Below are 26,575 nucleotides of genomic sequence, written 5' to 3'. Positions count from 1 at the left end.
CGATTCACTTTAATGATCCGAACTTCCCATCACTAATGCACACATCCTTTCTGTCCTTAAACTTCAATTCCAGAGCTGATGTCTCCCCTTTGTAGCCTGGTTTGTGGAAGATATTGTGGGAAACATATGCTAGTACCAAAAGCTACTGTATCAAAACTATGCAGTAGCTTCAACATTTGTGTAGAGGTTATCTAAGGGGGAATATTAGGCACCAAATGATCTTGGGAGACCTGGAGGGTCAAGATGGCTATTCTGTCACCCATGAGCATACTCTCGCTCTCACAGAGCATATACACCTTTACTCTCTACCTGGAGTACTTGGAAGGAGTATACTGCTTGAATCCCAACCTTCTCATATAATGCATCAGGGATTCACCCACACATATATTCGTAGGTGGGCACAGGCTGTTGTCAATAAGATGCATGAATTGAAGCATAATTTCATACATTTACTTGGCCATAGACTGGGCATAAATGGGGGTACTGCAAATGGGTATGGTGCTCCAGTAGGAGCAGATGGAATAATTTTTTAATAATGTCTGTTAGCAATTTAAGAAATTCTGGCTCAACAATAGATGTCAATGGCTGCTTTGCCAAAAAAAAGAACTGGGGCTAGCAGCACGGAATTGCTAGGCGTAAAGGTTCAATTGAAAGATAATGCCCCAAGACATCATTTCAAAGCTGCACAAACTTCTAGGGGGTTAAATCTTGTTACATCAATATTGATGTCAGGAATTGCAGTAAAAAGAGAAAAAGTGCAGTAAGCTAAAAATTGCTGATGCAAACGGATCAATACCTAAGCTCTCCCTCGCTAAACAAAAGTAAGGAGAGAGGGAGGCAGATCCATACTTGCCTTGGACTAGGCAAATGGTGATTGCTTTCCTGAGTGATCACATGGCTAGCTGGCATATTCATTGGATGTTGCTGACATCCAGCAACACCCCCAGAGACGAGAAGTGCTTGCCAGAAGAAGGGCAACGCCATATTTAAAAGACTTTCAATATGGCAAGTGTGAACATATGCTGCCGAGATTGAGGCAGTTCAGCGACACTGGCTAAGCTCTTCCTAAGCTCCTTCCAGCAGCAAGATGCCATCTTGTGAAAGGCATTCCCCATGGCAAATGTGGTCACTCCAGCGTGCATTTTGTTTGGTGTTGCTGAATGCCTCAATATCAAAGCATTGCAGGAACACCGGCTGAGCGAATAAAGTGATCACTGATTGCTTCTAAGCTCATTTCACTGCATGAGGTGCCAGGTACGTCAATTGTCATTAACGGTATGTTTTCCTGTGATGTGTCTGGCATATCACTTGCCATGAAAGGATTATTCTCTGTTTGAACTCAATGTTAGCAAGCTGGGCTCTTAAGAGTGGTTCACAGATAATCTTAAATGTACACTCATATGCAATATAATGCTTAGTGTCCCCTTTTAATTGACCTTCATTAGAATCCCATCATATGCATTTGCTCTCTTTCCTATGTCCCTTCTACTTTGCTGGCGATGTGTTTGGCTGCGTACATCCCCTGCTTGCCAGAGTGGAGTAAAGAACCAATTCCCTGAGGAGAGGTCTAAGCATATATATGCCGTATATATACCAGTCTTAGCACCCACTTAAACCTCCCTGCCAGACCCAGATAAGCCAGGCTCTAGAAAACTTTCCTCTGACAAACACACATGTTTAGGCAGGTAATGCCTCACTTGGCTTTAGGGTTTTCTTCATGAGAATCCTTTAATGGATCATGCAAACTCTAAACTGGTGTTGGAGCACTTGCCTGTGCTCTGCTTTCCAAATACTCTACTCCAGGGATGTCACTGGGGCTCTACAATGTCTCAATATATATATATATATATATATATATATATATATATATATATATACCGTATTTGCTCGATTATAAGACGACCCCCCATATCTGAATATTAATTTAGGAAAAAAAGAAAAAGCCTGAATATAAGACAACCCAATAGGAAAAAAGTTTTACCAGTAAATGTTAATTCATGTAAACTATTTTTTTTAATAAAAGCTATTGAGAAAAATATTTTGGTTTTATTTCCTTCTATTTTCCAACCTGCCCCCCCCCCAGTTATGCACATCTGCCCCAGAAATGCCTTATACCCCCTATATGCCACTGTGCCCCATGATATGCCTTTTAACCCTCTAAATGCCACTGTGCCCCATGATATGCCTTTTAACCCCCTATGTGCCACTCTGCCTCCAGAAATGCCTTGTACCCCTATATGCCACTCTGGCATTAAGGGGGTTAAAAGGCATATTATGGGGCAGAGTGGGATATAGGGAGGTTTAAGGCATTTCAGGAGGCAGACTGGCGTATAGAGAGTTAAAAAGGCATTTCTGGAGGCAGAGTGGCATTAAGGGGGTTAAAAGGCATTTCATAGAACACTCTGACTCCAGAAATGCCTTATGCCCCCCATTTAACACTCCCTCCTCCAAACTTACCGGTGCTTCTGACTCCCCTGTCACGTAGCCGGGGCAGCGTGTAGATGTCTACGCGATTCGTACAGCACAACACAGTATTTCTGGACCGTACCTTTATAACGTCTGCGGGCCTCTGGCTTGACTGCCTCTCTCCCTGTTTCCAGACCGCTAATGCCTCTAACGGCCGCCCTTTTAAACACCTGAGTGCAGGTTAATTGGTTCCACCTGCTGACCTCCCAGCAGTTAACCACCTCATGCTGGGGATAATGAGCTTTCCAAACTGCTACTGATATACACAGACTGCGTTACCTTGCCACAATATATATACAGTATATAAATATATATATACATACATACATGCATGCATGCATTGAAGTGTAAGAACAAACTTAACACTTTCTTGTAAATAATCAATATGTGCATGTTTATTTAGTTCTGCAAATACACCTTTTGATTTGCTTCGGTATTATGTAATCAAACATTGGACTACGTGAAAGGTAAAGAGAGCAGTGTGTTAGAAAAATGTTTATGTTATCGTAAATATTATTGCTGTCAAAGACAAAAGAAAGCAGGGAATGTCTAGTCTATGATATATGGACGAGTTCACGCCTACATGTCTACTCTATGTTCTTCTATATATATATATATATATATGTGCAAAGGGTCAAGTCTAGGCCATTCTTAATTATGCAGCTTAAAGAGGTGTAACCTGCTTGAAAAGTAACCAATCAGAAAGAAGCATGCTATTAGAAGTAGATAAGATGCTATATAAACCAAGTAATCTTAATGTGTAATTAGACAACACTTCGACTTTTGTGTGTTGTGTGCCTTGTCTCGATTATGCGCATGATCTAATTAAAGGAAACTCTTTCTGAGGAGAATTCGACCATTAATTCAACCAACACAGTGTTTGTTTTATAGAGTGCCATCTGTTAAAATAACTAAGGACTGCTAATCAAGACCAAAACACTTACGGGAAATCATCATCATGTTGTACAATCATAATCATGCTTAAATGAACTGAAATGTGATATTCTAAGCTTTTTTTTTTTTTTTAAACTGTGCTACTGTCAATCATCTAAACGTGACTCATTTTACATTTTTTATTGCCCTAGTCTCCATCATGATGTTTCTACTAAACATTACTTTGCTTTGTGTCAGAAGTATAATTCGATGTGGTATCACACATATTTATAACAAAGGTTCTGAAATCCCCAATTTTATTCCAATATGTGATTTTCAAGTTGATGAATAGGTTCCATATGTGTAATATCTTACTATATCGATAGTAAGGCACAATTAAAACCTATATAATAAATAATATGTAGTACGACAATATAATTTAAAAGTTGTTTTCATGAGATTAAACCCTTAAACATGTTTTTGATCTCTGATTATATATCTTAGAATCCCACGTAACAACATCACTCCTATTCCATCTCCAGAGTTTCTCATACATTTCATCCAAGCTCAGTAGTTTCATTTCAACTTATTCACCTTGCTAGGAGATGTCTAAGCAGGAAAAAAGATGAGGTAAATCTATATATAAAAAAAAAAAAGCAACACATATAGTCTCATATAATGGTTGTGTATTTCAGTGATTTTGTAACATTTACATACCAGTGGGTATGGATGCAAGCTTTCCAAATGTCTCATTTACAGCAGCCAACATATTTTGGTTTTCCTGATCTGCGTTTTCCAATCTTTTCTTCATGGCAGCAAGTTCATTTTCATTTTCTGCAAAGAGGGGCAAGAAATGCTGTCCGTCAGATATTATTTTAATATACAGAAACATATTCTGGCCTAGGCAGGTTCAGGGGGGCAGCCCATCTACTGCTTAGGATAGTTACAAGTTACTGGCTTAGGTGGCCAGTTACAAGGAAGATCTGGGACTTCCTTGACCAGCCTTCTTACACTATGGAAGAAGTAGGCAAGACCTCAATGGCACCTATTGCAGAACTATTAGAGATGTCATATCCCAGCACTCATGGAGGACTCCATGGAGGAGGCAGCTGGGGGTGCTGTCTTGACTTAAACTTAGGGCAGCACCCACCATAAATATGTTGCTGTTATTACAATAATGATTTAGACGTACAGTATATAAGGAATAAGAATCCCCGGGGTCGCCCCAGCATTGTCATTCTGGCACTGATATGTATTTGAGATGAGACCTAAGTCTTTCATTTAAGGCTCTAAAAATCTAGTGCTTCCCCTTCTTGCCCATTCTTTACCCATTATAATCCCTTGCAATATCACATAACTACACAAGAATAATCAATAGTTCTTCTTGATGTGGAACAACAATAAGAATAGCTAGTTGGTTGGTATTTTAACTTGTTTTTAGAGTAGAAAGTAGGAAACAACCCAAAGCGATGTATAGTATAGTGAAGTACTGGAGGTCAAAATGCTGTTAGCAATTTTCAATACAATTGAAGAGCTTAATCAGGAAAATAATTTACTAGTAAGCTGTACACTGGTTCAAGTATGAATGAAATTTAATTTGTAAACATCATTTTTAATACCATTATTAACATATTAACAGAAATAATAAAATTGAAGTAGCACAAACAATCATGCAATGTGATTTAGAGGATAATTGCTGCTTAAAAGGAAAATAAATCACTGGGAGGAAGTACGCTGAACCAATTTGAGAGCTTCAGGTTGCCAGAACATAGACAGCAAGGAGTGTTTATTTAAGTTGGCGGATTAATGGAGGAGATCTGTATTGAACTGGCAATTAAGTGGCCCGCAGCCAACAAGAAATTCCTGTAGTCTATAGAAGTTATGGTTATCTAAAACAAAAGGTACTAAGCAGGTTTTCCTGCTTTCTTACTTAAGTCTGATGCATCTGAGATATAGATACAAGATGAGAGCTGGTACAAACATGGCAAAACATGTTCTCTGCATGAAAATGGGTGGAACGTAGGTGAGTATATGCAGGAATTCACTGTATTACTACCACTGGGATTCCAAACCAAGTTATCTGTGAAAAGAAAGAGGGTAGGCTTTATGTGCCTAACCCATTTATAGGGAGCTCAAAACAAAAAAGGAGGGAATGATTCTCTTCTTTATTCTAAGTGTGAGTGCACAAAAATGCAATTATGTATTCGAGCAACAAACAAAACAAAAAACCCAAACCCAATATAATTCTCACTTATAATGCAGAGCAGGGTACATGGACTAGACTCCTACCTAAGAACTCTTAATGGCACATTTTAGCAATACACACAGGCCGGCAATGGACAGTCACAAGTTAACAAGTTGATCTTAGCACCAGGTATCCCAGGGCGCCTGAATCATGGGTCACCAAGCAGTGGCATATTCTTCTTAGGTAGAGAGATTCAAAGTGGTGGCAGGCCCTGGGACGATTTACCTGGAGCAGAGGGTACTATTGGTAGTGAAACCCTTTTTTCCCTGACGTCCCTTCTTTCTAAGAGTTTAGAATATTTGGTTCGTATGAGCATTCTACAGCCCTAATAATGTTTAGATAAAACAGCAAAATAAACTAAATTGTATAAACACATAAACAAGTAGGATTTGTGTGAAACCCATAGTTTAAAAAGCACAGTCTGTATTGTGTGCTCTTTATTTCCAGGTACCTGCCCAGCTCCTCTTTGGGAATCAATCATGTGGGTGTGGAATGTGTCTGCACTAAGATGACATTTACATATAAATTAAAAAAGCAGATTGCATCAGCTGCATCTATCTTTTGCAAGATTAGTTTTCTATGAGATGTATGCTTTCTATTAACATGCATTTGAGATGGTAAAAGATTAATCCATTTAACCGTTTCCCATCTCAGTGCAATTAAGTGTGTCCTCTAATGCCTTTGTATAATTAGTAGGCTTGCATGTTAGCCACTGCATTAACATATGGTAACTGGATATAAACTGAATATATCCATTGGATTTTGGCAGTCATCTAAAAAGAAGAAATTAAGTACTGGTTCTTATACTTTAGTTAAAATAATAACCAAGTTTCACAGAATGTGATGAATAACACCCAGCAGGGATCATAACTGTATGCCTGTTTACATTCAATGTTCTCTTAATACAGGGACCACTTGCAAGTCAAACTATAAAAATCCTTAAACATGTGAAAGAGGAAAGGCATAGGGTAGAACTGGAAAATGAGGCAAAGCATGAGCAAAAAAGTGGCACAACTTTGTGAGATTATGGCAGTAATATTTACCTCCTCCCCTATGCCTCCCGCAACCTCCCTTAAACTGTGATGTTCTAGATGTGTCTAGTTTTGGTTATAGGAAATCCAGATTTTAATATTAAGCATTTATTAAAAAAATTGCACTTTTTTGAACTTTGCTTTCAGAAAAGCAATATTGTTAAAACATCAAACTGCCACATAAAAATATGTGCAATCACATTACAGAAAACTACTAGTATGGCAATTTAAATAACATTTTCAGCTCTTTCACCTTCATAATGATCCTATTTTGTGACAAATCAGGGACAAACGTCTGCAGTATTCAAGCAAAAAATAATATAAACAAGGACAGAAATAACATATTTTGGAAAGTATCTGATATTTTTCCACATAGGTCAAGTTAATATATACCTCTGAGACGTTGTGTTTCAAGGTAATGGATCACAGACTAAGTGTGTTTGTTTATTAACCCCTTAAGGACCGGGCTCATTTTTTCTTTTTGTACCCTGTGGGACCGAGGTTGTTTTAATACTTTTGTGGTGCTTGTGTTCAGCTGTAATTTTCTCCTCACCCATTTAGTGTACCCACATAAGTTATATATTGTTTTTTTCAGGACAAGATGGGCTTTCTTCAGATACCATTATTGTGATCGTATCATCTTATTTACTATAAAAAAAATTAAAAAAATGGTGAAAAATTGAAAAAAAACACATTTTATGACTTTTATTTGAAAAATCTTTTACTCACCTAAAAAAGCAAGTAAAAAAACTAGCTACATAGATTCTACTACTTGTCCTGAGTTTAGAAATACCCAATGTTTTTATGTTTTTTTGCTGTTTTTTGTAAGTTATAGGGCAATAAGTACAAGCAGCGTTTTATGATTTCCAAACCTTTTTTAACAAATCTGGTCAGTCTGCCTCCATCTCCTCTTTGGAACATCTTTGAAGCCGGTTAACTCAATTTAACCCTGTCAAACCATATATTTTTGAAAACTAGACACCCCAGGGTATTCCAAATGCTGTTATTTTAACCCTTTCCATGCACCAATTATACAACTACACTTTGTCAAACTTTGTAATAGTAATTTTTTTTAATTTTTTTTCATACAAATTGTACTTTAGTTATAGATATACAGGTCCTGGTATATGTCACTGTCAAACAACCCACCAATATGTGTTCAGGAACATCTCCTGAGTACAGCGATACCCCACATGCATGGGTTTGTGTTAGATTGTTTGGCTGGTAAAGGGCTACTTTTGAGGCAACACAGACTTTTAGCATCTGGTCATTCTGCCTCCATCTTCTCTTTGGAATATCTTTGAATCTGGTTAACTCAATTTAACCCCATGAAACCATATATTTTTGAAAACTAGACACCCCAGGGTATTCAAATTGCTGTTATTTTAACCCTTTCCATGCACCAATTATACAACTACACTTTGTCAAACTTTGTAATAGTAATTTGTTTTATTTATTTTTTCACACAAATTGTACTTTAGTTATAGATATACAGGTTCTGGTATATGTCACTGTCAAACAACACCCCAATGTGTGTTCAGGAACATCTCCCGAGTGCAGTGATACCCGACATGCATGGGTTTGTCGTGTTGTTTGAGATTTAAAATGTCACATTTGGGAAGTGCGCTTTTTTTCTCCATTTTGGTCAGTCTGTACCTATGCCCTATCTTTGAGCTCTGCCACTCCAATTTACCCCATCAGTCATTTTTTTTTATATTAGACACCCCTTGGGTATTTGAAGTGCTTTTATTTTAACTCTTTGTTGAGATTTTTGAGAAATTTTAGCACTTGCTCAAAATAATAAACTTTATTTTTTTATTTTATTTTTTTAATACTTTTTTTAATATTTTTTTTTACACATTTTGCTGGTACTGGATGGTTCATCTAGTGGCATCACTGCATAATTATTTTTAAATGTTAGCACATTTTTTTTATAATTTTTTTAATATTTTACTAATCACATTGTGATTAGAAAGCTGGGCTCCATTGACTTGTATGGTTGAGTGCAGTACCTGTATTCAACCTGCAAGTGGAGCCAGAGTTCTCTAGAGGGTCTGGAGACCTTCTAGCGAACGCTTTCATCTTTATTGTTTTTTTTTCCCGGGCCGCCGCCATCTTGCTGATGGCGAAGATCACCGGCAGCTGCGGCTGTGACCGCTCTCTGGAGCGGTCACAGCCCATCCAGAGGTAAGTGTTTGGTGTCGCTGGATGCCTCCTGATCGAGGCATTCCAGCGACACCATTTAAGTTTAGGAGGCGATCGTTGATGACGCTTTTAAAACGGACGTCCGCCGCCATACAATGTATGGCGGCTGTTGACGCCCCGGGGAGGGGCCAGACATGGCCCCCGATGCCGATCTCGGCCTTGCTGAATGCCTCGACATCGTTGATCACTTTCTAAGCTTATTTAATTTTTTGACGGTTTTTTTGAACCGGCAAAGGTCGTAGTATAGCATAAACAGCCTTTAATTATTAAATGAGTTCCATTGAGTATTTTGTGTTGGAATGGAATGTAATTTAAACAAATGTCTGCCTCTGTTCTAAATTTGAACTGTTAGACAATAGGGGATATGAATAAAAGTGATTTTGGTGCAAGCTTTAAAATCACCATAGCAACAAATAAAATGTCCCTGCTGACTGGACCATTCCATTTGCTTAAGTAACCCTGCACCGGAACAACTTTTTATAAAATATAGTACTTCCAAAATCTTTTCATTTTAATAATATACCTTACTAAACAGAACAGGCTGATATAAATATACTTTACCTTCTAAATCACCAGCTTGCAATTTTGCATTAGTTAGAAAACGGAAACTTTTTTGAATTGAACCCTTGGCTTCATCCTTCAGCGAACCTTGGGGGCCAGTAACCTTCAAAACATCAAGAAAAACATTTAAAAAAAAAAAAATCCCCTTATATCCCATATGTTACTTATCACATATCTGGAACCTAGCTAGTTTTAAAATATTGAATTTGGCAAGGTGTTACAGAAACTCCAGCTATACATCTGCTAAACTGGTAAGAAATGAGAGTAAATTGTGATATAAGAGTAGAACAATTTGCTTTTTCAAGCACAAGGAGAAATAAATGACAAAAAATGAAATATACAAATCCTTCTAGCTACCATAAACTGTGTAGTGTGGTAGCACATCAACAATCATAGTGGACATAATGATCAGAGGGTTTTCTGAAATAACATCAATTCTAACAGTAACCAGGAACAACTGGCTTGTTTCAGGATTGTCTAGATTTTAGATAAGACATTAATATGAATATATTTCAGGACAGTCAATAAAATATTTAATGGAAAAAATTATTTTCCATTATTTGTAGGGAAATAAAGTTACAGAAACATAGAATCTGATGGCAGATAAGCACTATGCCCCCCTTTTAGCCTGTCGATTAATTCTGCAATGACTCAAATTTTAACCAAAGCCTGCCTTCATCTTATATTCTGGATAGCAATATCTCTATCCCATGTATACTATCCCTCACTGTATTAACCTCTACCACTTCTGCTTGTAGGCTGTCCTACTTAACAGAACTCAGAACTAAATGTCTGTGTATATATATATATATATATATATATCAAATGCTCTGAAATGCTCTGAAAAATACCCCTCGTCTTATAATCGAGGTCGTCTTCTAATCAGACCGCATTCTGCTGGGGCCATGCTGCTTACCAGGCCTTGGTCACGAGCAGCGTCTCTGCTATTAGCAGCAGGAGAACAGGAAGCTAGCACAGTCCTCACATAACTCTGCCTCCCCCCTCCTTCCTCTGGGGGCGGGGCCAGAGAAGTTGCTCGCACAGCCGGGCCCCTGCAGAAGTCTTCGAGTGAGAGATCTGCAGTTCAGGTAAGGGGGTGGGGGTGGTAGCATGGCATAGGGAGGCTGTAATCACACTTCTAACATCCCCAGGTTCCAGCATGTACTGGCTGCCTTGGCTTGATAGGAGTGTGATTGCTGTTAGCAGTATATATATATATATATATCTCCAGAAATGCATTTTAACCCCTATATGCCACTCAGCCCCATGATATGCCTTTTAACCCCCTATATGCCAGAGTGGCATATAGGGGTATAAGGCATATCATGGGGCAGAGGGGCATATAAGGGGTTAAAAGGCATATCATGGGGCACAGTGGCATATAGGAGGGTATAAGACATTTCTGATATGCCTTTTAACCCCCTATATGCCTCTCTGCCCCATGATATGCCTTTTAACCCCCTATATGCCAGAGTGGCATATAGGGGTATAAGGCATATCATGGGGCAGAGGGGCATATAGGGGGTTAAAAGGCATATCATGGGGCACAGTGGCATATAGGAGGGTAGAAGACATTTGTGGAGGCAGAGTGGCATATAGAGGGTTAAAAGGCACATCATGGGACAGAGTGGCAAATAGTAGGGTATAAGGCATTTCTGGGGGCAGATGTGCATAACTGGGGGGGGGTAGGTTGGCAAATAAAAGGAAATAAAAAATATATTTTTCTCAATCATAGCTTTTATTAAATATGAAAATTAGTTTACATGAATTAATATTTACTGGTAAAACTTTTTTCCTATAGGGTCGTCTTATATTCAGGCTTTTTGTTTTTTTCCTAAATTAATATTTTGATTTTGGGGGGTCGTCTTATAATCAGGGTCGTCTTATAATCGAGCAAATACGGTGTGTGTGTGTGTGTATATATATATATATATATATATATATATACACACATACATACATAGATTACCTTCTCAAGAATGTTTTAGGGATGGCCTTCCCATTGTGTGTACATGTATTATGTTCATAGACCGTACTGGTCTATTACCATTTTATTAGTTTAGAAGTTATTAAGTACAAAGAAGCTTCCTATGATTTCCTCCTTGTCAGTTTAATTTAATGTCATTTTTCCAATTAAATATTGCTTGCCATAGCAAAGAAAGCATTGTCCTGAGTCTGTCATTGGACAGAACTAGGTTAAGCTGTAGAATATTTATTAATTTGGTGAATTTGAGACTTTTGTACCTAAATGCAGAATTAGAGATGTCATTATCACTACTGTCAAAATCACTCCCCAGAAGTAATTCTTCAATCATGTAAAATTTTGTCTAATTCATTGTTTGTTTTTGCCATGAACTGCCTTATGACACAAAATCAGGCAGTAACTATTGCCATAGGTTATTGTCATTTAAGCCAAAAAGCCTTTTTGAACACTTATATGTGATTAAACCTTAAAAAAAAAAAATACGTTATCTGCTACATTTTATCTGCTAAAATGTAGTCACTTCACATATTATACAGGTCTATTCACTAAAGCGAGTCGGCAAAAAAGTAAGTAGCAAAATTACACGTTAAACCAAAGTCTTGTGAATTCACTTTTTCCTACTCCGATTTTCCCATACAAAAATAATCAATCTCAACTAACACTAAATGGATGTGAGTTGAAAAACAGAGAGAGAGAGAAGAGTGTTGCAAATTTTAACACAACTGTTATAAACTATAATCAAATGTTATTTAAAATGTATCCTTGATCACCTCTCCCTAGTGTACATGGTATATCAGCATACCTCCCAAAAGTCCTTGTTTTAACATCATTTTTGAGGACTGTGCCACATGGCCAGTTGGGGAGATCTTCTGATCTCCACTAACTGGGCCAGGGAGGTAAAAATAAATGGATATGTGAGAAAAAAATTATTAGAAAGACAAATGATAGAGCTGGTCATGAACACTGGAACATGGACATTGAAATGTGTGATGAGAATACAATATGTGCATCCTATTTAGACCAGTGTTTCATTGTATTTGCACCATGCTTTGTCTACAACATATATAATAACAAAGGAGAAAAGCATACTTAACGTAACATTATTGTAAATTTAAGCAAATGGAGCTCTTCGTATACGTTCTAAACAGAAGGGAAGTATATACATTTCTGACTGAAAGCGTTGCTGTCTATTTAATAATATGTTCTCGTCTGCTCTTCTATGAATAATGAGAAAACCATCCAAAAAGAAGACACTTTAACTAAGAAAGCACAAAAACATTACGCATAAAAAACCTTTGATTTCTCAAATAAAGTAGACCGGTTTGAATTTTAGATGGGCATTTTGTAAACAATCTTGGGGTTTTAGGAACTATATTAAAATCATTATATTGAACTGAATAATCTAGAAAGGTCACATTTGCATGCAATAACATGAGCATATCTTAGGAAAAGGCTAAGCAATTAGAAATTGGTTGGCAATAGGGACAAAGAGTCTAAAGCTTGATTGGATGTGAAAGACTAACATTTATAAGTAAAGCAAACATAACAAAGGAATCGTTAGCCATCTTGTAACCTATTAATTTGCCACTGTAAAATATGAATTATCATAAAACCTGCTCCCAAACACAGCTCCCTTGCCTGGAGAAAAAACAAACTCTTGGACGATCAGGTCCTGAGTGTCCTGCTGGTCAAGGGGAGATCTTACACTATGGAGGCTCAAGTACAGCCTCCACGGACTGCATATTAAGCATAGTGCACCTTTTTAATGTGATGCACATGCTCACCATGCTCAAGACCCAGCCTAGGGCAACGTGAAAGTTAAATACGTGGCTGCTCAGGGACCCCATACAGTCATAAAGATCTCAAAAATTAGCAAGTACAACCTAACAGTTTGATGAATCACTTCATGAACATGAGATTTTTTTTATATCCATGGGTCTTTATCTATGTTTTTTATAATAGCTTAATATTAACAACGCATTCATCAAGTCACCACACTGATTTGAGACACAGCAACAAGGTTTATTACTAATAAAATTAGATAAATGTGTGTACTAAAAATGTAGCTATATGTGGGGCTCATAATTTCTTTTAAGATTTTATATACAGATACCAAATGTGTTTATTTTCTCTCCTGGTTTGTTTTTACCCATATATATTTTAACAAATATTTTTGTCATTTTGCAAATTTACTAAATCCAGTATCACATTTACTTCATTTCTGGCAAATTTTCAAAAAACAACAGATATTCCTAAACAGTAATTTCCCAATGTGTGAATTATAATTAAATTTTAATATGCCTTGTGCTGCCTATCCTTACCAGATCTACAGCTTCTTTGGCTCTGGCTTTTGCCTCTCTGGCTGTATCTTCAGCATTGTCAATTAAATCTTTGATATTGCTGTAAGCTTTAAAAGCCACAGTGGCGTTCAATGAGAGGTTTTTAGCTTCAGCGAGGATTCTGCAAAACACACACAAAAGAGATTGTTACTTTCTTATCTAAGTTCTAAAATGTTATCTTTTTTGACATTGTATAGTTTTCAAAAGTTATTTTTTAAAAATCCATTTTGTTTGCCGTGTCATATCGAGAACACTGAAGCCTTAGAAAATTCCTTACCCTTACATTCTAGTCAGTTTTCTTTACTGTTTTTCACAACAAAAGAAAGAAAACCATGAGTATGAAGGGCACAGCAAACCTTCAATGCATCTTTACTGCAAAGATTGCCAGCTGTGAGTCACACACTCTAGTGAATGCATATGTCTCGTCTACTTTCAGCATTTCCATGAGGATTAGGCTGCATGCTGCTTTCTACTGTTTGGGATCGAATATATTTGAGTGGCACTCATCATGGGAAAAAGCAGGTGGCACTACAAATTTTAATTCAGCTCTGCATATGTCTGCACTATTTTATTGAAAGCAATCACTGGACCGGAATGCATTTGTTTATAAGGTAATGTTAAAATGTAAAAAGTTGATCTTAAACAGCCACAAAATATTCATATAGAACTAAGCTCATAATAAGAATCGGAATACTACTTTACATACTACTGGATTATAGACCACGCTCTAAAACAGAAGCAGGTACTGATTAGCCAGAAATATATGCATGCTTATACAAATGACAGTTTCCTTGAAATGTGCACAGTGTGTAAGAGTCTTAGATTGAAATGTTTGAAAGATCTATTTCTCCACATATGAATTGCTCTAAGACTTCTGTGTGGAATATCTAGAAGGAAGTATATACATACCCATCTAGTATTGCTGAAGACTCCTTTAGCTGTTCTGCATGGTTTTCTGCCCTCAAGACTAGATCTGGGAGATCTCTTATTTCTATTTCATCTGTTAAATTCTTTGTTTTTTCATTTAGTTTTTCTGCTAGAGGTAACAGCTCCTTGTCCATGTCAGTCAAATCCTATGACACATAAAATTAGAAATTTCCATGCACAAAGAGATTTTCCAAGAAAATATATAAAACATATTCTCAAGAAAACTGAGTATAAGGAGCATAGTTGAACACTCATCTACAGACACCAGACAAGGCAGAAGGCTTGTTTTTTTCCCTCAGAAATCTCATGGTGCTGGCGAACCACATGGGATTCTGGGTAGGCACATGCAAATAAGGTTAACAATGATCACCTTTTGCTTCTATATCCACTTTATACATGGATCCCTTGAAAGTAATTACCCGCTGTACAAGACAGTCACTCGGGTAAGAGGTGCAGTATCCAGATCACCACAGATCAATGTTTTATTATTTTTGTTTATAGTAAATTAGATGATACAATCAACAAATGGTATCTGAAGAAATCCCCCCCTTCCTCTAAAAAACAATATATAACTTGTGCACTAAACGAGAGAGAAGAAAATTACAGCTAAACATGACCACTGAAAAAATGTGTGTTTTCAGCAATAGAAAAAACTATGTATCCAAGTAGATGGATTACAGTGTCTGAAAATTTAAGGAAAATAAAAGTAAAATTAAGCCAACTGTTGAGCAAAATTCTAAATTCAGAGCATTTGAAATGTGACTCTTACACTCAACTAACAGCCTTAGGCACACATTTAAAAAAATAAGGCACCTGTTTACTACAATGTGTTGGAATTACTTAACCAAGTATTGCTCATAAAATAATAAATTAGCTAAATCTTTTTGATGTACTTACATCAATCTTTTCATGATTGATTATTTTCAATGCAAGGAATATATATCATAATTACATAGTTACATAGGCTGAAAAAAGACATGCGTCCATCAAGTTCAGCCTTTCCTATATCTGTTAATTTGTTGCTGTTGATCCAAAAGAAGGCAAAAAAAAAACCCGGTTTCGCTCTTTCCAATTTTGCACTAACCAGGGAAAAAAATTCCTTCTTGACCCCAAAATGGCAGTCAGATTTCTCCTTGGATCAATAAGCTGTTTCCCCATAATTAAAGATTATATCCCTGAATATTCTGTTTTTCCAGGTATCCATCCAGTTGCAGTTTAAACGGCTGTACAGACTCCGATAAAACTACCTCTGCAGGCAGAGAATTCCACATCCTTATTGTCCTTACTGTAAAAAACCCTTTCCTCTGCTTTAGTCTAAATCTCCTTTCTTCCAATCTGAATGCATAGTCCTGTTTATGAACAGATTTCCACACAATGGTTTGTATTGGCCCCGAATATATTTATATAATGTTATATCTGAGGCGACGTTTTTCTAAACTAAACAGATTTAAATTAGTTAACCTTTCTTCATAACTATAGTGCTCCATTCCTTTTATTAATTTTGTAGCCCGCCTCTGCACCCTTTCTAGTGCTATGATATCCTTCTTTAGAATAGGTGCCCAAAATTGCACAGCATATTCAAGGTGCGGCCTTACCATTGATTTATACAGAGGCAAAATTATATCTTTATCCCGCGACTTGATTCCCCCTTTTATACACATCAATACCTTACTGGCCTTAGCAACCGCAGACTGACATTGCACATTGTTGCCTAGTTTGTTGTCTATAACAATTCCCAAATCCTTCTCATTTGTCGTTACCCCTAATTCACTACCATTTAGGGTCTAGGTTGCTTGTGCATTCGCTACCCCGAAGTACATAACTTTACATTTATCTACATTGAATTTCATCTGCCATTTGTGTGCCCAGTCCCCCAGTCTATCTAGATCCCTCTGCAGCACAGTAATATCCTGCTCGCCCTGTATAACTTTACCTAGTTTAGTGTCATCTGCAAACACAGAAACATGACTTTCAATGCCTACTGCCAGGTCATTTATAAATATTCTCTTGTGGATGCTGATGAAATTAGGAAAACTAACAATTGCCAACTAATATTAGATAGATAAATATAGAATTTGCAAGAGCCTCCACTCACATTTTCAGCTTCATTAATATTTTGAGCCAGGTTATTGACTTCTGTCATGATGTCTTCACCTTCTTTAAGAATATTCTCTGTTTCTTTCTTAACCTTTTCAAGATGTTGCTTCCTTTCCTTAAAAAAGGACAATGTAAAATGAAAATTCATAATTAAATAAATATAAAATAAAAATCCATAATAAAATAAAAAAAATATAAATAACTGCAAAAATGTATTATGAGGTCAAAGTATAAGTTAATTCTTTGAAACAAGAAGATTACATTTTATTTATAGAGAAATTTTGTGTTGGATCATCTTCCAGCTAAGGTACATTGGAGCTTATCGTTAGATATGTTTATAGATAGCTTAATGATGTTTTGGACATGATATCTTGGCCATCTACAAGCAGTTATTTTGGTTATGTATCTTCTTGGTTTTGCTTTTTTCTCGTCAGTATTTTTCTTTTTTGTTTTTGTTTACATGTGCTAATAAGGAAGGAATAAAGAGCTAATAAGGAAGGAATATTAGAATGGTTGAAGTATATTTTACAACTGTGATTATACTGTATATATAAATCTCTTTAACATATTATATTGCTTTATTTCCTTTTTAGTGCACCTCATATGTATTTATTGATATTGAGATCTGGGAAAGATGCATAAGCAGCCATGACTAAAAGAGCCTCCCGCAGGTCTGCTTGAAGAAGGTAAGGTTCAAAAACACTTTAAATAATTCTTCCCCATAGTCACCGAGTTTAACTCACTACTCCTCAAGTCCAGTAAAAGCAAAAACACTGGAATAACTTGTGCGTGATGAATAAAAACCCAGGATTCAACACCCTTTTTGATGTCATTTTATTTCTTAGATCAGTCAGCATTAAAATGTGTGCATAAAGATTAAATGCAGGTACGTATCATTATCATTGTATTCAGGAATTCTATTGAGATCTGGTTCATTAAAATGTTTCCAAATTATTGGGTTGTTTGCCTTTGCTATCAGTTTGTCAAGAGAGTTAATTGTCTCTTGCATGGAGAATTAATTATATTAAATTCTCTATACCTACAAAGATATGGAAATTGACACATTTGTTAAGAAATGTTTTAATTATACATTAAGTAAAAGTAATGTAGTAAGACTCTTTTTTCAACAACTACATTTCCATAACTAATAAGAAATAGTAGATATGCACTCACAAGCCACAATGGAATACAAAAACAGAATGTGAAATTAGAAAGCTCTGGTTGTCCATAAGAAAATGAACCAGGTCAGCTGAATTTCAGTTAGTGTTGCACAGGGCCTTACCGGCCTACTGGGATCCCGGGAAATGTCCCGGTAGACTGCTTCCCCTGATGGCCACCCTTCAAATAATACATGTGGCTGCAGCCTCCAATGCAGCTGGTGCCGCAAAAAAGTTGTGCAAATTGAACCACAGACCTACTATTCAAACTCTCACTGCACTTATGGGACCGTAGACTCACAACCTCAGAGGCAGAGGATGAGGAAGATGAGGGGAGAAATATGTTTGTATGAATGATGGTTAGGGACAGCTCTACACTTACACATACCTTCATACAGTTGTGATCAAAGGTTTGCATACCCTTGGAGAATTGGTAATATACAGTATGTACAATTTTTAAAGAAAACATGAGTAAACAGACAAAACACATTTATTTTATTTCTTGGGATTCATATTCAACTGTAGGTTATAACAGAATGGCACAATCATAAAATAAAACATGGCAAAGAAAAAAATGAAATGACCCCTGTTCAAAAGTCTGCATACCCTTAGTTCTTAATACTGTGTATTGCCCCCTTTAGCATCAATGACAGTCTTTTGTAATAGTTGTCTATGAGGCCCCAAATTCTTGCTTCCAGAACCATCATCTTTTTCTGTTGTAACCACTGGAGGGTTAACCTGGCCTTAGGGTCATTGTTGTGCTGGTGAGTCCAAGAGCATCCCATGCGCAGCTTTCGTGCAGAAGAATGTAAAATGTCTGCCAGTATTTTCTGATACCATGCTGCATTCATCTTGCCATCAATTTTCACAAGATTCTCTGTGCCTTTAGAGCTCACACACACCCAAAACATCAGTGAGCACCACGCTCCACAGTGGGGATGGTATTCTTTTCGCTATAGGCTTTGTTGACCCCACTCCAACAAAGCCTATAGCGGTTGTGACCATAAAGCTCTATTTTGGTCTCGTCATTCCAAATTACAGTGTGACAGAAGCTGTGTCAAGGTGTTGTCGGGCATATTGTAACCAGGCTTTTTTGGCATTGGTGCAGTAAAGGCTTCTTTCTGGCAACTTGACCATGCAGCTCATTTTTGTTCATGTATCGTCATATTGTGCTTCTTGAAACAGCCACACTATCTTTTTCCCAGAGCAGCCTGTTTTTCTCCAGAGGTTACCTGTGGGTTTTTCTTTGTATCCCAAACAACTCTTCTGGCAGTTGTGGCTGAAATCTTTCTTGGTCCACCTGACCTTGATATCAACAGATCCCAAAAATGTCCACTTTTTAATAAGTGATTAAACAGTACTTACTGGCATTTTTCAAGGCTTTGGATATCTTTTTATATCCTTTTCTACCTTTTTCATTACCTTGTTGCGCAGGTTCTTTTCTGCTCCTCATGGCTCAGTACATCCACGTGAAGGCTAACAAACTAATTTACCATTTATGGACAGCCACTAATTGCAATTTAAAAAGCCACAGGTGTGGGAAATTAACCTTAAATTGCCATTTTAACCTGTGTGTGTCACCTTGTGTAACAAGACAAAACATTCAAGGGTATGTAAACTTTTGACAACTATGTCATAATAAATGGCTTCATATAATCACTAGCCTTAAATGAAATAATTTTTTTTGTATGATTAGTCATATTTTCAAAATCAATGCCAACATTTGACAATTACTGCCAAGGCATGAAAACTTTTGAGCACAACTGTACATGCACACACACAGCCACTCTGACACCAAATATTTACACATATATACAGACACAGTACATACACACACACACACACACATTTGTACACCTAATTATATATATATATATAATGTATTTGCTCAAATATAATACAAGTTTTTTTCAGCGCAAATGCAATAGTTCTGACTATACAGTAAGACTAAGATCCGGATCCCCCGCAGTGCTGCAGAGAACCTGGATCCTCCTCTCCGGCAGCCAGTGAACGTCTGTGCAATGGGCACAGACATCCTCCGCTGATGCCGGCACTTCCGCTGGGGGTTCTGTGACGGAGCCCCTGCATGACCTTCCGGTGCTCAGTCATAGAAGCCCCGGCGGAAGTGCCGGGCAGAAGCGGAGGTTAATATGTGGGTAAATTGTCTGAATGAGGGAGAGCATGAGTTAATATGTTGATTATTTTTTGTCTGAATGAGGGAGAGCATGAGTTAATATGTCTGAATGAGGGATAATGTGTGGATGAATTGTCTGAATGAAAGTGTGAATTAGTGAGTGACTGTAAAGGTGTTTGTGTGTATCAGATGTATAATTGTGGAAGGGCAAAGATGCTCTGGCGTCCACTATGCCCACATAGAACCTGGCCAGCACCCAGATAACACACATAAGATTTGCCATCTTTGTCCCCAAATAGCCCAGCACAAGTCAACTTTGTCCCCAAACAGCCTGGCCTGTGCCATCTTGGTCCCCAAGGCTCAAACATCCTGCTAGTGCCATCTTCCACAATTATACATCTATGATACACACAAACACATTAACTCATGCTCGCTCTCAGACAATTCATCCACACATTAACTCATGCTCTCCCTCATTCAGACATTTCATCCACATATTAACTCATGCTCTCCCTCATTCAGACGATTCATCCACATATTAACTGATGCTCTCCCTCATTCAGACAACTCATGCTCTCCCTCATTCAGACAATTCACCCACATATTAACTCATGCTCTCCCTCATTCAGACAATTCATCCACATATTAACTCATGCTCTCACTCATTCAAACCATTAACTCACAAATTAATTCATATTCTCACCCATTCAAACAATGCATCCACACATTAATTCATACTCACTCATTCACTTTACTTATTTCAATATTCTTACTACCCTCTTTCTCACTATGTACCCCCTTATCACCTTCTACCCGTTGAGGCTGCCTGGGACTTAAAGTCCCATTGTGGGACTGTCCTGGGCAATCCGGCAGCAGGGACTAATAGTTGTCACACTCTACCCAGGCTGCAGAGCTGCATATCTGTCTTGCTTCAGTTTATCTGTTTTTGCTTTAATCCATTCCTGGATTTCCATATGCTCTGTTCTGATCTTCAATTCCTTGCTTTTAGTTCTGCTCTTTGCTTCAGCTCCGTTTCCTTTATAAGGTGTGCCCCACTTGTGTGTTCTGTTTGTCTCAGTCTGCAGTCTACAGGTATGTCTCTTATTGTTATGTGTTTGGATCTCATGTTTGGTTTGTTTCGTACCACTGTCAGCAGGGATTAGTGTTAGGACCCACCGTCATTGGAGTACTTTGGCGTAGTGGTGGGCTAAGCATACTATGGCCATAAAATGTGACGGAATCTCCAATAGTTATCATTCAGTCCTAGGCTAGTTCCTGTATTTATGTGTGTCAGTCTGATGTAACCTGTATCCCCGGCAGCGGGGTGTCCTGTCTCGTATCCAGCCTAAAGGCCACACTGCGGGAGAATATATGTGAGGGAAATGATAATGTGGAGTTATTATGGGTAGAAATATATGGAAAGAAAAATAATAAAATACTGATCGGGGTTTGCTATAAGCCACCAAATATAATGGAAGCAGCAGAAGATCAATTATTAAAGCAAATAAACAAGGCAGCAAATCACAATGAGGTGGTTATTATGGGGGACTTTAACTATCCCGACATAAACTGGGAAACAGAGACCTGTGAATCTCATAAAGGAAACCGGTTTCTGACTATAAGTAAGGATAATTATCTGTCCCAAATGGTACAGGACCCGACCAGAGGGGGCGCCCTACTGGACTTAATATTAACCAACAGACCTGACAGAGTAACTAATGTGCAGGTCAGGGGGCATCTAGGAAATAGTGATCACAATATGATACATTATAACTTGTCCTTCAATAAGGGAACTCTTAGAGGAGCCACAAGAACTATGAACTTTAGGAAGGCAAAGTTTGATCAACTAAGAGAAGCCCTTAACACTGTAAATTGGGAAAATGTCCTCAAAAACAAGAGTACAGACACTCAATGGGAGATTTTTAAGGATATCTTAAATTCTCACTGTGAAAGGTACATACCGTATGGGAATAAAAGAGTCAGGAACAAGAGAAAACCAATGTGGATAAATAAAAATGTAAAGGGGGTAATAAATGGCAAAAAAAGGCATTTAAGCTACTAAAACAGGAAGGCAGTGAGGAAGCACTAAAAAGCTATCGGGAAAAAAATAAAATACGTAAAAATCAGATAAAAGCAGCAAAAGTGGAGACAGAAAGACTCATTGCCAAAGAGAGTAAGACAAACCCCAAAATGTTCTTTAACTATATAAATAGTAAAAAGGTTAAAAATGAAAGCGTTGGCCCCTTAAAAAGTAATGAGGGAGAAGTTATAGACGGGGATCAGGAAAAAGCTAATCTATTAAATATATTCTTCTCTGCTGTATTCACAGAGGAAAATGAAATGCCAGGTAATATACAGCAGGATGAGATAACTGCCCCAGTACATGTCGCCTGTCTAACCCAGGAAGAAGTGCAGTGCCGCCTAAAAAAAATCCAAATAGACAAATCACCAGGTCCAGATGGCATTCACCCCCGCGTTCTAAGGGAGTTAAGTAATGTAATAGACAGACCCCTATTTCTAATATTCAAGGACTCTATAGTGACAGGGTCTGTTCCCCAGGACTGGCGCATAGCAAATGTTGTGCCAATATTCAAAAAGGGGACAAAAAGTGACCCGGGGAATTATAGGCCTGTTAGTTTAACTTCTGTTGTGTGTAAACTGTTTGAGGGTTTCCTAAGAGATGCTATTTTGGAGTATCTCAATGAAAATAAGTGTATGACTCCATATCAGCATGGGTTTACTTACCGGTGCTTCCAATTTCCTGCTGTATACCGGGGCAGCGGGTTGACGTTGCCCCGGTATACAGCAGGAAATTGGAAGCACCGGTAAGTGTGTGTGGGGTGGGGGAGTGTTAAATGGGGGGGGGGGGGACAGAAGGAAGACTGCTGCCCCGGTATACAGCAGGAAATTGGAAGCACCGGTAAGTGTGCGTGGGGTGGGGGGGAGGGTTAAATGAGGGGGAGACAGAAGGAAGACTGCTGCCCCGGTATACAGCAGGAAATTGGAAGCACCGGTAAGTGTGTGTGGGGTGGGGGGGGGGGGAGTATTAAATGGGGGGGAGACAGAAGGAAGACTGCTGCCCCGGTATACAGCAGGAAATTGGAAGCACCGGTAAGTGTGCGTGGGGTGGGGGGGGAGGGTTAAATGAGGGGGAGACAGAAGGAAGACTGCTGCCCCGGTATACAGCAGGAAATTGGAAGCACCGGTAAGTGTGTGTGGGGTGGGGGGGGGAGTATTAAATGGGGGGGAGACAGAAGGAAGACTGCTGCCCCGGTATACAGCAGGAAATTGGAAGCACCGGTAAGTGTGTGTGTGTGTGTGGGGGGGAGTGTTAAATGGGGGCATAGGGCATTTCTGGAGGCAGAGTGCTCTATGAAATGCCTTTTAACCCCCTGAATGCCACTCTGCCTCCTGAAATGCCTTATACCTCCCTAAATGCCACTCTGCCCCATAATATGCCTTTTAACCCCCTAAATGCCAGAGTGGCATATAGGGGTATAAGGCATTTCTGGAGGCAGAGTGGCACATAGGGAGTTAAAAGGCATATCATGGGGCACAGTGGCATATAGAGGGTTAAAAGGCATATCATGGGCCACAGTGCCATATTGGAGTGGCAAGCCTGGGGGCAGATGTGCGTAACTGGGGGGCAGGTTGGAAAATACAAGGAAATAAAAACAAAAAAAATTTTTTCTCAATCATAGCTTTTATAAAAAAAATGTAATAGTTTACATGAATTAACATTTACTGGTAAAACTTTTTTCCTATAGGGTCGTCTTATATTCAGGCTTTTTCTTTTTTTCCTAAATTAATATTCAGATTTTGGGGGGTCGTCTTATAATCGAGCAAATACGGTATATATAATTATTATTATTTATTGTTTTATATAGCGCCATCAAATTCCGTAGAGCTGTACAATGGGTAAACAGGACATAACAAGTAGTATATAACATAACAAATTGACTAACAGAGACAACAGGTGAGGAGGGCCCTGCTCAAACGAGCTTACAGTCTATATATATATATATATATATATATATATATATATATATATTGTAGGGGACAGTTCACGCATGGGGCGGCAATGACAGTTTCACACAGGTTTCCAACGTAAAAGCGTGTTTATTTAGATGTTGTAATCACAGAGCACCTTGTAAACAAAACAAACTATAAGCCTGTCCGGCTCTAACTAAACAGCAGGATACCTCTCTAGCAGCCTAAGGTCTGACGCAAAGCAAAGTTACCAGTTTTGTATGGGGTAAAGCTTCATACCTGGTGGGCTGCAGCGCTGGCTGTAGCTGCTCCTTCATTCAGTGTCTCCCTCCCTCTGAAAACCTAACAGCCCTTTCTTTTAAGGCCTCCTCCCCAGTAACGAGCTTAGGAAGCCTCACCTGAGAGCACCTGGGTTTGCTACCAGGCCTGGCTGAGGTAACCAGGTGAGACATATATCCCATCAACCACTCTCCCATACACTTTACCACAATATATATATATATATATATATATATATATATGTTTTTTTCTGTGGTATCTTGTGTGCCCCCCTATATATTGTTTCTAGAGTCGCCACTGCTCTAAAGAGAGGGAAAAGGTTGACCTGTGTATTTGTTATTCTTTTTTTCTCCATTACACATCAACTAACACAGAACTCCTTGCAAAATGAAAAAAACTTTTTTTTTTTTTTTACATAAAATAATCATTCCTGAACAATAATAGATTCAAGTGCAAAAAGCTGATACACTATGGTATATGAAGAATTTCCATCAAATTGCAATCTTAAGATGTAGGGGCATTCATTATTCCAGGAGGATATAATGTGGATTTGAATAACCTTCAATACTAGACATTAAGTCATCTAATCACACCTTATTCATTCCTGTTCAGTTCCATCTGGATATATTAAAGAAAATACCTTTCTCAGATTTAAATAAATTATAAACGAAATGGTTCTTTAATATTCTATAGTCAGTAATTCTGAGGCAGTTAATCTTCGTGTGCAGAAAAAGTCAAGGTGCCCCCAAAATATGCATTTACTAGAAAAAATATTAAAAACCTACGGCCATATAATTGTAATTTGCATAACATGTGGCTTTAACATTACAGGTACCAGGGAGGAAGTTAATCATCTTGCACCCAACTGCTCCTCCTTTGATGGTCATCAAAGAGGCATCATACACTTATCGCTAGTTAAAAGCCATGACAGTCAATTGACTCTTTTAGAATGATTACAGCAATGTTGGAAATAGATCATAGAAATGAATCTCTTAAAATAAATATCTATGTAAACTACTTGACCGTTGTATTCCATGAATGACTATATTTGTGGCAACAATAGTGTTCCTTTATCAGATGCAGTATCAATCAGATGTTTTACATGACATACAGGTAATAATAAACCATTACTATAAATACAATTCCACCTAATAATTTATCTGAAAGCAATTTTGCCATCCTTGAAGTCTGCAGTTATTTTTTTGATTGCATCTTTTCCTATGATCTATATATTATTCGTTAGAAAAGCTAATTAAAGATCATTCCATATCCTTCATGCACCTGCTAACAAATTCATTCGTACTGGACACCATATTGTTATATAATGATTTGGTGGTTGGTTTCTTGAAGTATGAATATGAAATACAAAGTTGTAACAAAGATCAAGGAAAGTTAACTAAATATTCAAATATTCAAATTGTGGTAATACAGTACCAAACATGTATCAGTGCTGATTGGGACTAATGCAAGCCAGATCATAATTGAATATGTACCGTATTGGCTCGGATATAGGCCGCACCCGAATATAGGCCGCACCCTAAAAGTTTGGTGCTTTTTTACAGAAAAAGTTTTTTTAATGGATATGCTGCCACTCTGTCCCCCCCACCCCCGAGATATGCTTCCACTCTGCCCCCCCCTCGAGATATGCTTCCACTCTGTCCTCCCCCCGAGATATGCTGCCACTCTGTCCCCCCCCGAGATATGCTGCCACTCTGTCCTCCCCCCCGAGATATGCTGCCACTCTGTCCCCCCCTGAGATATGCTGCCACTCTGCCCCCCCCCGAGATATGCTGCCACTCTGTCCTCCCCCCCTGAGATATGCTGCCACTCTGTCCTCCCCCCCGAGATATGCTGCCACTCTGTCCTCCCCCCCGAGATATGCTGCCACTCTGTCGTCCCCCCCGAAATATGCTGCCACTCTGCCCTCCCGAGATATGCTGCCACTCTGTCCTCCCCCCCGAGATATGCTGCCACTCTGTCCCCCCTCCCGACTTACCAGAGCAGACTCCCAGGTGTCTTGTGGGGCCGGAGGGGGACATCTATGCAATACGCGTATACAACTCCCGGTGCCGACACTCAGCGGAAGTGCCGGCACCGGAAGTTGTATACGCGTATTGCGTAGATGTCTAACGCCCGCCCCCGCAAGACACCCGGGAGTCTGCTCTGGTAAGTCTTGGGGGCAGAGGTAAGATGCATCGCGTGATGCATCATCTGCGCGATGCGCTTAGACAACCTCTCGTGCCGGTACTCCCCCCGTGGAAAGTCCCGGCAAGGGAGGCTGTCTGAG

At 38.5% G+C, this 26,575-nt stretch overlaps 1 protein-coding gene across 1 annotated transcript in view; it reads right to left on the bottom strand.

Annotated features, from left to right (window-relative positions):
- LOC149275966 (laminin subunit alpha-2-like) overlaps window positions 1-26,575 on the bottom strand; it is a 411,836-nt gene that overhangs the window by 76,413 nt on the left and 308,848 nt on the right. The window contains 5 exon segments of the mRNA XM_089504075.1: window positions 4,057-4,173; window positions 9,382-9,484; window positions 13,687-13,825; window positions 14,614-14,777; window positions 16,727-16,843. Of these exon segments, the coding sequence (XP_089360201.1) occupies window positions 4,057-4,173; window positions 9,382-9,484; window positions 13,687-13,825; window positions 14,614-14,777; window positions 16,727-16,843 (640 nt within the window).

The sequence above is a fragment of the Sceloporus occidentalis genome, unplaced genomic scaffold (assembly GCF_023333645.1).
Source record: "Sceloporus occidentalis isolate IW3139 unplaced genomic scaffold, rSceOcc1.0.p SCAF_254, whole genome shotgun sequence".
Lineage (NCBI taxonomy): Eukaryota > Metazoa > Chordata > Lepidosauria > Squamata > Phrynosomatidae > Sceloporus > Sceloporus occidentalis.
The sequence above is the reverse complement of the archived record's forward strand: the minus strand, read 5'-3'. Positions and strand labels throughout refer to the sequence as shown.